The sequence below is a fragment of the Ranitomeya imitator genome, chromosome 3, assembly GCF_032444005.1.
Source record: "Ranitomeya imitator isolate aRanImi1 chromosome 3, aRanImi1.pri, whole genome shotgun sequence".
Classification (NCBI taxonomy): Eukaryota; Metazoa; Chordata; class Amphibia; order Anura; family Dendrobatidae; genus Ranitomeya; species Ranitomeya imitator.
In genome coordinates this window covers 678,197,548-678,212,516 of record NC_091284.1, presented here as the reverse complement: position 1 = coordinate 678,212,516, position 14,969 = coordinate 678,197,548, and the positions used below count along the sequence as shown (strand labels likewise).

Genomic DNA, 14,969 nt, shown 5'->3' with positions numbered 1-14,969 from the left:
CCTCTGCATACACCATCATCATCGCGTCCACTTCCCCGTCCGTTTCCCCTTGCCTTGCCCATTTTAAATGGACTAATGCATTATTTCAAATCCTCAACACAAATATATTTATTAGTAGCGAAATAATATCTGATCAGTATGCCTGCCAATCTACAATTTTTCCAACCCAAACACCAGCCAGGCCTCAGCCTGATAGAACAAACTGTATTCAATTTTTGGGGGCTTTTTTGTGAAGTAAATTAAAGCTAAATAGTGCTGTATAGAATTAGAGTATCGGACAGCAAAAAAAGGGGTACACTGGCCTAATATGAGCAAACTTGGAGCACGCAGATATATGAGGGCTGTCACGGAAATACCACACTGGCAAATATGTGGCTTTTTTTTTATTTTGGAAGCGAAATAGTGCTGTATAGAATTAGAGTATCAGACAGCAAACAATGGGTCCACCGGCCTACAATGCACAAAGTTGGAGCACGCAGATATATGAGGCCTTTTTAGGTGAATTTAAAACACACAAAAAATGCCACAAGGCTAGCACTCACACTATGCTACGTATGCCTGACAAACTATGATTTCTCAACATGCCTCAGTCTGAGGACTGAACAGACTGTATATTTTAGTTTTTTGGGGGTACATTTTTTGAAAATAAAATACAAATCAAACTAGGTATATAGTAAAGAAGCTGCAGCAGCAGGCAGTTATGGAGCTTTAGGAAGGATGCAGTGGGAGCAATGGACGCACATACAGTGCCTGCAGGCCTTGCACTGATGTGGATATGATGTGCCTACCTAGCGCTGCAATATCGGGACCCACGAATTAGCCGTAAAAAGGACTGTTGGTTTCTGAAGAGTTGTGGATGTAAGAGTTGCAGATCTACGCTAACTCTAAAACCACGATTCTGACCCTACCTCGGCAGCAGCTCTCCTTACTCTCGCTGAAACAGTAACAGAATGCGGCGAGCAGAGCGGCGCCTGGTCTCTTATACTTGGGATGATGCTGTACGGCCCAGCCAATCACTGCACGACCACAACAAAGATGGCTGCGGTCTCTAAAGTCCACCAAAACTGCTGGGTGGAGACACCAGTTACCGCCGAATAACCCGGAAATGCTCGCTGCTCGCCGAGTACACCGAGCATAGCGATACTCGGGCAAGTACCGAATAGTGGCGAGCACGTTCGCTTATCTCTATTAATTAGTTCTATTCTTTCAAAGTGACACCTAACGTGAGCAAACCATGTTGATATGCCTCCTCTATGATCCAGAACAGAGAGCTGCTCTGTAGGAGTGTCTGCAGATTTGCGTCGACCATATATTACATGGACGGTCATTCATATGAATGATTACGATAAAATACCACATTGACTCTGCCGTGGCCATTATTGCATGCATCACTTTTTAATTCCTGGCTGACAGTCGCTTCCCCTGCAATATCAGTTGTTTGCTGGAGCTGCCAGGATCGAGATTCGGGAAGATCATCCCTGATATTAAAATACAACATACATTTTTGGTTATGGTTTTACTTAAAAAAAAACAGTTTTAGTTAGTTTTATTCTAGTTAGTGTTGTTAGAAAAGCTTTTATAGAAAATCACAATAAAAGTACAGGATAAGGCATAATACTCTGTAAAACAAAACTGCAGCAATTCCTACATCAAAATAAATTGTTTTAAGCTACATTGTGTGAACAGGATTAAGTCTAATTTGCAACAATGTATCATCTGATCAAGGTTACAAAAAGGAATGTGATTTGCCCTACTGATGTTTTCTTACTAACATTTCCCTTCCTTGTAAGTTGCTCTGAGTGATTTTTCTTTTCTGCACTTCTGTTAGATCTTCCCTGACCCTTGTGAAGAAGAGGAGGTCCCAGTGAAGCTGAGAGGAAGGTTGCCCTCCATTGTGGTAGAGCCAACAGGTTTAATTGATGTAGAAAGTGGTGAGCTGCGATGGCCGCCAGAGTCTGCAAGAAGAGAAGGAGAGCAGGGTGATGATGATGTAGAGGAAGAAAAAACAGACGAAGGTGATTTTTACTAACTATAAACCTATTGTCTAAGTACTAAAGAGCATAACTATGTTACAGATTTAGGAAAGCTATAGAAATGTGTTGCAATTTATAACTTTGTAGCACTAGAGACAAAACTGTCAGGCATAGCTGATAAATTAATACTCTTTGATGTGGGTATAAATGTTGCTATCTTTAAAGGTAATCTGTCAGTAAGAACAACACTCTCAAACCATATATGTTGGCACACAGGTATTTTAAATGTAAATCCATTGACACCTTTATATCTTTTATCTGTGGCTGCATTCCCAAGTAATTAGCATTTTCATTCATATTTAAATGAGTTATTAAATACTCAGGGTGTGACAGAGCACTTAACAAGCCTCTGCCTCCCAAGATTGTTTACCTACCCAGAACCAGCCCCTTTATCTTGCATGATATCTCACAGTCTGTGTGACATCATGCACTAGGGAAGAAAAATAGAAAGTGAGCTATCATCAACTAAGGAAAGCAGAGACTGTTTAAGTGCTCTGTCATACCTAAAACAGTTAACCCCTCATTTGCATATGAATAAAAACACAAATTACCCACGAATGCAGCAACAGATAGACGATATAAAGGTGCTGATTGATTTACATTTCAAAGATCCGCATGCTCATAAATGCATTTTGTGGGGGTTTATCCTACTGACAGATTCCCTATAACATTAGCTAACATTTTGGTTGGAGGTGTACTGCATTTAGGTGTCTTTGGTAAACGTTTGGATTTTTATGTCGTTGTGATCAGAATCAGGAGAAATAATTTGGAAGCAGAAAGTATATCAATAAAACAGTAAATTACTAATATTATTCACATATTTGTATTAAATGTCTCTGGTGGCTCTCTAAAGTAGATATGATTTGCAAAAAGTTATAGGAAAGTCATTCTGGGCCTTTTTCAAGTAATCTTAATTACTCCTGTATGATTTATCATCTGCCAAACATGTCCTCTAAATTGAAAAAAAATGGTCTTTGTGATCAGTTGACAACAGAGACACGAGTTCCATACAACTTATATTGAAGTTGGCCGGACTGAATGTTGATGTGTATAGAGCAGTGGTAAGAGATCTGATGTATTGGCACTAGTGGTGAACGAGCATGCTCGGAGAAACTCGACTAACGAGCATACTCGCTCATCACTAATTGGCACCTTAAAAGATATGGACACCTTTGGAGGCAATTTTTTTTTTTACTTAAATGCCTGTGTTTTAGGGCTAAAATAATTTTGCTCATCGGTTTTATTAAAAACGTTGTTTTATGTGGCTTTTAAGGCTGTTTGTTTCAGTGATTGCTGCAAAGGAGATTAACTAAGAATCCATCTGTAAACTCTTCTGAAGGAGAGTTTGTAACTATTTTATCTGTCTTTTACTGAGCTCCTATCAGCTGATTTATGACCACAAGACAAGTCACATAAAAGGAGGTCTGCGCTTTCATATGATCCTAAAGCAGCTGAGAGAAGCTCAGAAACAGACAAATATAAGATTTAAGGAGTATTGACACTTGGCGATTATATCAGTAATGAACATTCGTATGAACGTTTCCCAACAATCGGCCAGTGTAAACAGGCTCAAAAGACTTGTTAGTCTGGTCAACTTACTTCGAAGCTTTCAGCACATCATTTGGCGCATGGAAAGTACTATTTGCTTGTCTACACAGGCTAGGACATTTTTAATGGCTGCCATTGCCCAATGTAAATACACCCTTACATAACCTTGATAGAACGGGCTGTTTGATGGATTCTTAGATAACTCATAGTGCAGGAAACACTAGACCATGCTACATAGGGGCTATGGAAGGCACACAGTACTACAGTTTTAATAAAACCCAAGTACAAAATTTATTCCAGCCCAAAGTGCATGAATTTTCCACAAGTAAAAAAAAATCCCTCAAAGTTATTCATATTCCTTAAGAACCAACATACATGGCCTTGTTCTGGATGCCATACTGTACCACCATGTGGCAATACAATGATCTCGTAGACCATTTTCTACATGGGGGCATTTTGCGAATCTTTGTATAACTCTGTGCACACAAAATTGCAATGTGCTCATGTGAGCCCCAAGAGTGGTTCTGCAGGAAACGGTCCCTTCTTAGCGCTCATCCAGATTATGATTCATGTAAGTGGAAGTCTGTGCACTACTTTAGACTGTCTTCAGTACCACTATACTGTGCGCACCATGCAGCCATGACAGATGTACTGCGCTTGGCTGTCTTTGGTAAATTTCACTTGAATGGGAGATTAAAGGGAACCTGTCACCCCGAAAATCGCGGGTGAGGTAAGCCCACCGGCATCAGGGGCTTATCTACAGCATTCTGTAATGCTGTAGATAAGCCCCCGATGTTACCTGAAAGAGGAGAAAAAGACGTTATATTATACTCACCCAGGGGCGGTCCCGCTGCTGGTCAGGTCGGATGGGTGTCTCTGGTCCGCTGCGGCGCCTCCCATCTTCATTACAAGACGTCCTCTTCTGATCTTCAGCCACGGCTCCGGCGCAGGCGTACTTTGCTCTGCCCTGTTGAGGGCAGACAAAGTACAGCAGTGCGCAGGCGTCGGAAAGGTCAGAGACATGTAGCAGCTATTTGCAATTGCTGATAGATGATACTGCGCAGGCGCTGGCGGTGCCATCTTCTTTGACTTGGAAACATTAAGTTGGAAACATCTTGCCTTAGACGTCAATGTAATTCGCACGCGATGTCACTTGTCTGCAACTTGTTTGTTTTATTTCCAGCAAAATCAGTGCTCTAAAATAGTCGCGTAATAGCAAGTCGTAGACAAGTCGCAGAAGTGGTTTTGATTGCAAGACTTGTCAGATAACTGCTGTCACGTGACATATCTAGCCTTGTAGCCATATTGTTATGTGAGGAGGCTAGGGTGATAATTGTGGAAAGGAGCTGTTGCGTCGCTGCACCCTGGCACCCCACAAAGGAAACACCAAGTTATGTCTATTGCATGTGATAGATATCAAGTAGAACACACACATTAGATTCCAGGGTACCTTCTGCTTCTGTCATCCCGGCTCCAGATTCATGGTTCTCACAAACAACTCCAGACTCCATGTCTATACGTAACAAACACTCAGATCTACCTCTCTGGCCCAGATGTCACCTCTCTGCTCTCTAGAATCCCAGAGAGTCTATCAGCCATATCCTCCTCCTTCTCCTCTTGCTTCCTCAAGCTCACTGTGGACAAATCTGAACTAATTATCTTTCCTCCATCTCGCATATCTTCCCTACCTGATATATCTATCAAAATAAATTAAAACACACTTTCCCCTGACCCCAAAATCCGCTGCCTCGGAATAACCCTTGACTCTTCCCTGTCCTTCAAACCGCACATCCAAGCTATCGCCACCTCCTGTCGCCTCCAGCTAAAAAATATTTCCAGAATCCTTCCTTTCCTCAACCGTCACTCTACCAAAATGCTCTTGCATGCCCTAATCATCTCCCGCCTCGATTACTGCAACATCCTCCTCTGTGGCCTACCATCTAACATTCTCGCACCCCTCCCGTCCGTCCTTAACTCTGCCGCCCGACTGATTAATCTCTCTCCTCGCTACACTCCTGCTTCCCCTCTTTGCAAATCCCTTCATTGGCTCCCAATTTCCCAGCGTATCCAGTTTAAACTACCGTATATACTCGAGTATAAGCCGACCCGAGTATAATCCGACCCTCCTAATTTTGCCACAAAAAACTGGGAAAACTTAATGACTCGAGTAAAAGGCCTAGGGTGGGAAATGCAGCAGCTACCGGTAAATTTCAAAAGTAAAAATAGATACCAATAAAAGTAAAATTGAGACATCAGTAGGTCAAGTGTTTTTGAATATCCATATTGAATCAGGAGCCCCATATAATGCTCCATACAGTTCATGATGGGCCTCATAAGATGCTTCATAATAAAATATGCCCAATATAATGCTGCACAAATGTTGATTATGGTCCCATAAGATGCTCCATATTAAAATATGCCCCATATAATGCTGCATAAAGTTAATAATGGACCCATAAGATGCTCCATAGACACATTTGCCCAATATAATGCTGAACAAATGTTGATTACGGCCCCATAAGATGCTTCATAAAGATATTTGCCCCATATAGTGCTGCACAAACGTTATGGCCCCATAAGATGCTCCATAGAGATATTTGCCCTATATAGTGCTGCACAAATGTTAATTATGGCCCCATAAGTTGCTCCATACAGACACTTGCCCCATTTGCTGTTGCTGCTATATAAAAAAAATCACATACTCATCTCTCCGTCGCTCAGACCCCGGCATTTTAAATATTCACCTTTCCTCTTTCTGTCCGCCGCTCCGTCTTCAGCGTCTTCTGCACTGACGTTCAGGCAGAGGGCGCGCACTAACCATGTCCTAAATCTTCTCGTGTTTTGTTTATACAACATTTAATATGTTGTGAAAATGACTAGGTAATTTGATCATCTATATTAGTGAATTACAGCAATATCAAATTTACATCGCCTTTTATATAGTCTATTGTTTTGTTTTTGTATGTTTTTTTTCTTAAATCACCTTTGAACAAAAACAATGTGTTCACAATTTTCTAAGCCCCATAACTTTTATTTTTCCATCAATAGGACTGTTTGAGGGCTTTTTTTTTTTACAGATAAAGTTGTAATTTTTATTGGCACATTTTGGGCTTCATATAACTTTATAAGTTCAGTATTCAATTTTTCATAGATTTTGTTGCATCTGGTTATTTTGGCAGCAATCACATGGATTTCTGCAAATTCTATTGAGATTAATTGGATAGTCACCAAAATTTCTACAAGAAAACCTGCAGTGTGTGAATACACTCTTAATAATAATAATAATCTTTATTTTTATATAGGGCTAACTGTTATGACCTGGTGGTTAGGACAATAATGGACCTGGTGGTTAAGAGCACACGGAAAGACCTGATAGTTACAATAATACAGGACCAGCTCTGGGACGTGGGAACTCTGCTGACCGCAATCCCTAATCCTATCACACACACTAGAAATAGCCGTGGATTGCTCCTAACGCTCCCTATGCAACTCGTCACAGCCTAAGGAACTAGCTAGCCCTAAAGATAGAAAAATAAAGCCTACCTTGCCTCAGAGAAATTCCCCAAAGGAAAAGGCAGCCCCCCACATATAATGACTGTGAGTTAAGATGAAAATCACAAACACAGAGATGAAATAGATTTAGCAAAGAGAGGCCCGACTTACTGAACAGACAGAGGATAGGAAAGGAGACTTTGCGGTCAGCACAAAAACTACAAAAAAAAACCATGCAGAGGGCGCAAAAAGACCCTCCGCACCGACTCACGGTGCGGAGGCGCCCCTCTGCGTCCCAGAGCTTCCAGCAAGCAAGACAAAAATCAAAATAGCAAGCTGGACAGAAAAATAGCAAACAAGAGAAAAACAAGCAGGAACTTAGCTTCTGCTGAAGAAGACAGGTCACAAGAACGATCCAGGAGCGAACAGACCAATACTGGAACATTGACAGGTGGCATGGAGCAATGATCTAAGTGGAGTTAAATAGAGCAGCCAGCTAACGAATTAACCTCGTCACCTGTGGAAGGAAACTCAGAAGCCGCAGCCCCACTCACAACCATCAGAGGAAGCCCATGGACAGAACCAGCCGAAGTACCATTCATGACCACAGGAGGGAGCTTGACAACAGAATTCACAACAGTACCCCCCCCTTGAGGAGGGGTCACCGAACCCTCACCAGAGCCCCCAGGCCGATCAGGATGAGCCAAATGAAAGGCACGAACAAGATCGGCAGCATGAACATCAGAGGCAAAAACCCAGGAATTATCTTCCTGACCATAACCCTTCCACTTGACCAGGTACTGGAGTTTCCGTCTCGAAACACGATAATCCAAAATCTTCTCTACCACATACTCCAACTCCCCCTCGACCAACACCGGGGCAGGAGGATCAACGGAGGGAACCATAGGCGCCACGTATCTCCGCAACAACGACCTATGGAACACATTATGGATGGCAAAAGAAGCTGGAAGGGTCAAGCGAAATGACACAGGATTGAGAACCTCAGAAATCTTATACGGACCAATGAAACGAGGCTTAAACTTAGGAGAGGAAACCTTCATAGGAACGTGACGAGATGACAACCAAACCAAATCCCCAAAATGAATTCGGGGACCAACACAACGCCGGCGGTTAGCGAAACGTTGAGCCTTCTCCTGGGACAATGTCAAATTGTCCACCACATGAGTCCAAATCTGCTGCAACCTATCCACCACAGTATCTACACCAGGACAGTCCGAAGACTCAACCTGCCCTGAAGAGAAACGAGAATGGAAACCAGAATTGCAGAAAAACGGCGAAACCAAAGTAGCCGAGCTGGCCCGATTATTAAGGGCGAACTCAGCCAAAGGCAAAAAGGACACCCAATCATCCTGATTAGCAGAAACAAAGCACCTCAGATATGTTTCCAAAGTCTGATTAGTTCGTTCGGTTTGGCCATTTGTCTGAGGATGGAAAGCCGAGGAAAAAGACAAATCAATGCCCATCCTAGCACAAAAGGATCGCCAAAACCTCGAAACAAACTGGGAACCTCTGTCCGAAACTATGTTCTCCGGAATGCCATGTAAACGAACCACATGCTGGAAAAACAATGGCACCAAATCAGAGGAGGAAGGCAATTTAGACAAGGGTACCAAATGGACCATCTTAGAGAAGCGATCACAAACCACCCAAATGACCGACATCTTTTGAGAGACAGGGAGATCCGAAATAAAATCCATAGAAATATGCGTCCAGGGCCTCTTCGGGACCGGCAAGGGCAAAAGCAACCCACTGGCACGAGAACAGCAGGGCTTAGCCCGAGCACAAGTCTCACAGGACTGCACAAAAGAACGCACATCCCGTGACAAAGACGGCCACCAAAAGGATCTAGCCACCAAATCTCTGGTACCAAAGATTCCAGGATGACCAGCCAACACCGAACAATGAACCTCAGAGATAACTCTACTAGTCCATTTATCAGGGACAAACAGTTTCTCCGCTGGGCAACGGTCAGGTCTATCAGCCTGAAATTTTTGCAGCACCCGCCGCAAATCAGGGGAGATGGCAGACAAAATTACCCCCTCTCTGAGAATACCCGCCGGCTCAGGAACACCCGGAGAGTCGGGCACAAAACTCCTTGACAGGGCATCAGCCTTCACATTCTTAGAGCCCGGAAGGTACGAAACCACAAAATCAAAACGGGAGAAAAATAGCGACCAACGAGCCTGTCTAGGATTCAACCGTTTGGCAGACTCGAGATAAGTCAAATTCTTGTGATCCGTCAAGACCACCACGCGATGCTTGGCTCCTTCAAGCCAATGATGCCACTCCTCGAATGCCCACTTCATGGCCAACAACTCTCGATTGCCAACATCATAATTGCGCTCAGCAGGCGAAAACTTTCTAGAAAAGAAGGCACATGGTTTCATCACCGAGCCATCAGAACTTCTTTGCGACAAAACAGCCCCTGCTCCAATCTCAGAAGCATCAACCTCGACCTGAAACGGGAGCGAAACATCTGGCTGGCACAACACAGGGGCAGAAGAAAAACGACACTTCAACTCCTGAAAAGCTTCCACAGCCGCAGAAGACCAATTGACCACATCAGTACCCTTCTTGGTCAAATCAGTCAACGGTTTAGCAACACTAGAAAAATTACTGATGAAGCGACGATAAAAATTAGCAAAGCCCAGGAACTTTTGCAGACTCTTCACAGATGTCGGCTGAGTCCAATCATAAATGGCCTGGACCTTAACAGGGTCCATCTCGATAGTAGAAGGGGAAAAAATGAAACCCAAAAATGAAACCTTCTGAACTCCAAAGAGACACTTTGACCCCTTCACAAACAAAGAATTCGCACGAAGGACCTGGAACACCATTCTGACCTGCTTCACGTGAGACTCCCAATCATCCGAGAAGACCAAAATATCATCCAAATATACAATCAGGAATTTATCCAGGTACTCTCGGAAGATGTCATGCATAAAGGACTGAAATACTGATGGAGCATTGGAAAGCCCGAATGGCATAACCAGGTACTCAAAATGGCCCTCGGGCATATTAAATGCTGTTTTCCATTCATTGCCCTGTTTAATACGCACAAGATTATACGCCCCTCGAAGATCTATCTTGGTGAACCAACTAGCCCCTTTAATACGAGCAAACAAATCAGACAGCAGCGGCAAAGGATACTGAAACCTGACTGTAATTTTATTAAGAAGGCGTTAATCAATACAAGGTCTCAAAGAACCATCCTTCTTGGCCACAAAAAAGAACCCTGCTCCTAACGGTGATGACGACGGGCGAATATGACCTTTCTCCAAGGATTCCTTTATATAACTCCGCATAGTGGCGTGTTCTGGCACAGATAAATTTAACAGTCGGCCCTTAGGAAACTTACTACCAGGGATCAAATTAATAGCACAATCACAATCCCTATGAGGAGGTAGGGCACTGGATTTGGGCTCATCAAATACATCCCGGTAATCCGACAAAAACTCCGGGACTTCAGAAGGGGTGGATGACGAAATAGACAAAGATGGAACATCACCATGTACCCCCTGACAACCCCAGCTGGACACAGACATAGATTTCCAATCCAATACTGGATTATGGACTTGTAGCCATGGCAACCCCAAAACGACCACATCATGCAGATTATGCAACACCAAAAAGCGAATATCCTCCTGATGTGCAGGAGCCATGCACATGGTCAATTGGGTCCAGTACTGAGGCTTATTCTTGGCCAAAGGCGTAGCATCAATTCCTCTCAATGGAATAGGATTGTTGTGAATTCTGTGGCTGAATTCACTCCTGTGGTCACAAGTGGTACTGCAGCTTCTGGGCTTCCTCCCTCAGGTGTTCTGGTGAGCTCGTTGGCTGCTTTGTTATTTAACTCCACCTGATTCTGTCTTCCTTGCTCCTTGTCAATGTTCCAGTGTTGGATCTGAGCTTCTGGATCTTTCCTGTGGCCTGCTGCTTTGCTTAGATAAGTGCTTCTTTGCTTTTGTTGCTGTTTTTTCTGTCCAGCTTGTCTATTCGTTTTTGCTGGAAGCTCTGAGATGCAAAGGGTGTACCGCCGTGCCGTTAGTTCGGCACGGTGGGTCTTTTTGCCCCCTTTGCGTGTTTTTTTGCTTTAGGGTTTTTTGTAGACTGCAAAGTTCTCTTTGCTATCCTCGCTCTATCTAGAATATCGGGCCTCACTTTGCTGAATCTATTTCATCCCTACGTTTTGTCTTTTCATCTTGCTAACAGTCATTATATGTGGGGGGCTGCCTTTTCCTTTGGGGTATTTCTCTGAGGCAAGTCAGGCTTGTATTTCTATCTTCAGGCTAGTCAGTTCCTCAGGCTGTGCCGAGTTGCATAGGTAGTGTCAGGCGCAATCCACAGCCGCCTTTAGTTGTGTGTAGGATAGGTTCAGGTATTGCGGTCTACAGAGATTCCACGTCTCAGAGCTCGTTCTATTGTTTTTGGGTTTTTGTCAAATCACTGTATGTGCTCTGATTACTGGCACACTGTGTTACTGGATTGCAGTCATAACAGTACAAGGAGCCAAAAACTAATGATTCTCAATAGAGGGAAAAAAGAAGTTCTGACATCATTTTTTTTTTCTCAGCTCTGTGTTCAGTCTTTTTTTTCCCCTAGACATTAGGGTGCTTCAGGACACAGCTGTGGACATGGATATTCAGGCTCTGTGCTCTTCAATGGATAATCTCGTTATAAATGTACAAAAGATTCAAGATACAATTGATCAGAAATCTATGCTAGAACCAAGAATTCCTATTCCTGATTTGTTTTTTGGTGATAGAACTAAGTTTCTGAGCTTCAAAAATAATTGTAAGCTATTTCTGGCCTTGAAACCTCATTCGTCTGGTAATTCAGTTCAACAGGTTTTGATTATTATTTCTTTTTTGCGCGGCGACCCTCAGGACTGGGCATTTTCTCTTGCGCCAGGAGACCCTGCATTGAGTGGTGTCGATGCGTTTTTCCTGGCGCTCGGATTGCTGTACGATGAGCCTAATTCAGTGGATCAGGCTGAGAAAAATTTGCTGGCTTTGTGCCAGGGTCAGGATGATATAGAAGTATATTGTCAGAAATTTAGGAAGTGGTCAGTACTCACTCTGTGGAATGAATCTGCGCTGGCAGCTTTGTTCAGAAAGGGTCTCTCTGAGGCTCTTATGGATGTCATGGTGGGTTTTCCTATGACTGCTGGTTTGAATGAGTCTATGTCTTTGGCCATTCAGATCGGTCATCGCTTGCGCGAGCGTAAATCTGTGCACCATCTGGCGGTATTGTCTGAGATTAAACCTGAGCCTATGCAGTGCGATAGGACTATGACCAGAGTTGAACGGCAAGAACACAGACGTCTGAATGGTCTGTGTTTCTACTGTGGTGATTCCACTCATGCTATTTCTGATTGTCCTAAGCGCACTAAGCGGTTCGATAGGTCTGCCGTCATTGGTACTGTACAATCCAAATTCCTTCTGTCCATTACCTTGATATGCTCTTTGTCATCGTATTCTGTCATGGCGTTTGTGGATTCAGGCGCTGCCCTGAATCTGATGGATTTGGATTATGCTAAACGTTGTGGGTTTTTCTTGGAGCCTTTGCGGTGTCCTATTCCGTTGAGAGGAATTGATGCTACACCTTTGGCCAAGAATAAACCTCAGTACTGGGCCCAGCTGACCATGTGCATGGCTCCTGCACATCAGGAAGTTATTCGCTTTCTGGTGCTACATAATCTGCATGATGTGGTCGTGTTGGGGTTGTCAGGGGGTACATGGTGATGTTCCATTTTTGTCTATTTCGTCATCCACTCCTTCTGAGGTCCCAGAGTTCTTGTCTGATTATCAGGATGTATTTGAAGAGCCCAAGTCCGATGCCCTACCTCCGCATAGGGATTGTGATTGTGCTATCAATTTGATTCCTGGTAGTAAATTCCCTAAAGGTCGTTTATTTAATTTATCCGTGCCTGAACACACCGCTATGCGCAGTTATGTGAAGGAATCCCTGGAGAAGGGACATATTCGCCCATCGTCATCACCACTGGGAGCAGGGTTCTTTTTTGTAGCCAAGAAGGATGGTTCGCTGAGACCGTGTATTGATTACCGCCTTCTTAATAAGATCACTGTTAAGTTTCAGTATCCCTTGCCATTGTTATCTGACTTGTTTGCTCGGATTAAGGGGGCTAGTTGGTTCACTAAGATAGATCTTCGTGGTGCGTATAATCTGGTGAGAATCAGGCAAGGAGTTGAATGGAAAATGGCATTTAATACGCCCGAGGGTCATTTTGAGTATCTAGTGATGCCGTTCGGACTTGCCAATGCTCCATCTGTTTTTCAGTCTTTTATGCATGACATCTTCCGTGAGTATCTGGATAAATTCCTGATTGTTTACTTGGATGACATTTTGATCTTCTCAGATGATTGGGAGTCTCATGTGAAGCAGGTCAGAATGGTTTTCCAGGTCCTGCGTGCTAATTCTTTGTTCGTGAAGGGATCTAAGTGTCTCTTCGGTGTGCAGAAAGTTTCATTCTTGGGGTTCATCTTTTCCCCTTCTACTATCGAGATGGATCCGGTTAAGGTCCAAGCCATCCAGGATTGGACTCAGCCGACATCTCTGAAAAGTCTGCAAAAGTTCCTGGGCTTTGCTAATTTTTATCGTCGCTTCATCTGTAATTTTTCTAGCATTGCCAAACCATTGACCGATTTGACCAAGAAGGGTGCTGATTTGGTTAATTGGTCTTCTGCTGCTGTGGAAGCTTTTCAGGAATTGAAGCGTCGTTTTTGTTCTGCCCCTGTGTTGTGTCAACCAGATGTTTCTCTTCCGTTCCAGGTCGAGGTTGATGCTTCTGAGATTGGAGCAGGGGCGGTTTTGTCACAGAGAGGTTCTGGTTGCTCAGTGTTGAAACCATGTGCGTTCTTTTCCAGGAAGTTTTCTGCTGCTGAGCGTAATTATGATGTGGGCAACCGAGAGTTGCTGGCCATGAAGTGGGCATTCGAGGAGTGGCGTCATTGGCTTGAAGGAGCTAAGCATCGCGTGGTGGTATTGACTGATCATAAGAACCTTACTTATCTCGAGTCTGCCAAGCGCTTGAATCCTAGACAGGCCCGTTGGTCGTTATTTTTTGCTCGCTTCGATTTTGTGATTTCGTACCTTCCGAGCTCTAAAAATGTGAAGGCGGATGCTCTGTCTAGGAGTTTTGTGCCCGACTCTCCGGGTTTATCTGAGCCGGCGAGTATCATCAAGGAAGGAGTCATTGTGTCTGCCATCTCCCCTGATTTGCGGCGAGTGTTGCAAAAATTTCAGGCTAATAAACCTGATCGTTGTCCGGCCGAGAAACTGTTCGTCCCTGATAGGTGGACTAGTAAAGTTATCTCTGAACTTCATTGTTCGGTGTTGGCTGGTCATCCAGGAATCTTTGGTACCAGAGAGTTAGTGGCTAGATCCTTCTGGTGGCCATCTCTGTCACGGGATGTACGTACTTTTGTGCAGTCCTGTGGGATTTGTGCTAGGGCTAAGCCCTGCTGTTCATGTGCCAGTGGGTTGCTTTTGCCCTTGCCGGTCCCGAAGAGGCCTTGGACACATATTTCGATGGATTTCATTTCTGACCTTCCCGTTTCTCAAAAGATGTCAGTCATTTGGGTGGTCTGTGATCGCTTTTCTAAAATGGTCCATCTGGTGCCCTTGGTTAAATTGCCTTCCTCCTCTGATTTGGTGCCTTTGTTCTTCCAGCATGTGGTTCGTTTGCATGGCATTCCTGAGAATATTGTTTCTGACAGAGGTTCCCAGTTTGTTTCAAGGTTCTGGCGAGCCTTTTGTGGTAGGATGGGCATTGACCTATCTTTTTCCTCGGCTTTCCATCCTCAGACTAATGGCCCGACCGAACGAACCAATCAGACCTTGGAAACATATCTG

The 14,969-nt window shown here is 43.8% G+C and overlaps 1 protein-coding gene across 1 annotated transcript in view; it reads left to right on the top strand.

Annotated features, from left to right (window-relative positions):
• The window catches only part of LOC138670761 (protein LBH-like), an 86,707-nt gene that overhangs the window by 26,070 nt on the left and 45,668 nt on the right, over nucleotides 1-14,969 (top strand). The window contains exon 3 of the mRNA XM_069758387.1: nucleotides 1,829-2,015. Within this exon, the coding sequence (XP_069614488.1) occupies nucleotides 1,829-2,015 (187 nt within the window). The remainder of the gene's footprint in view (nucleotides 1-1,828; nucleotides 2,016-14,969) is intronic.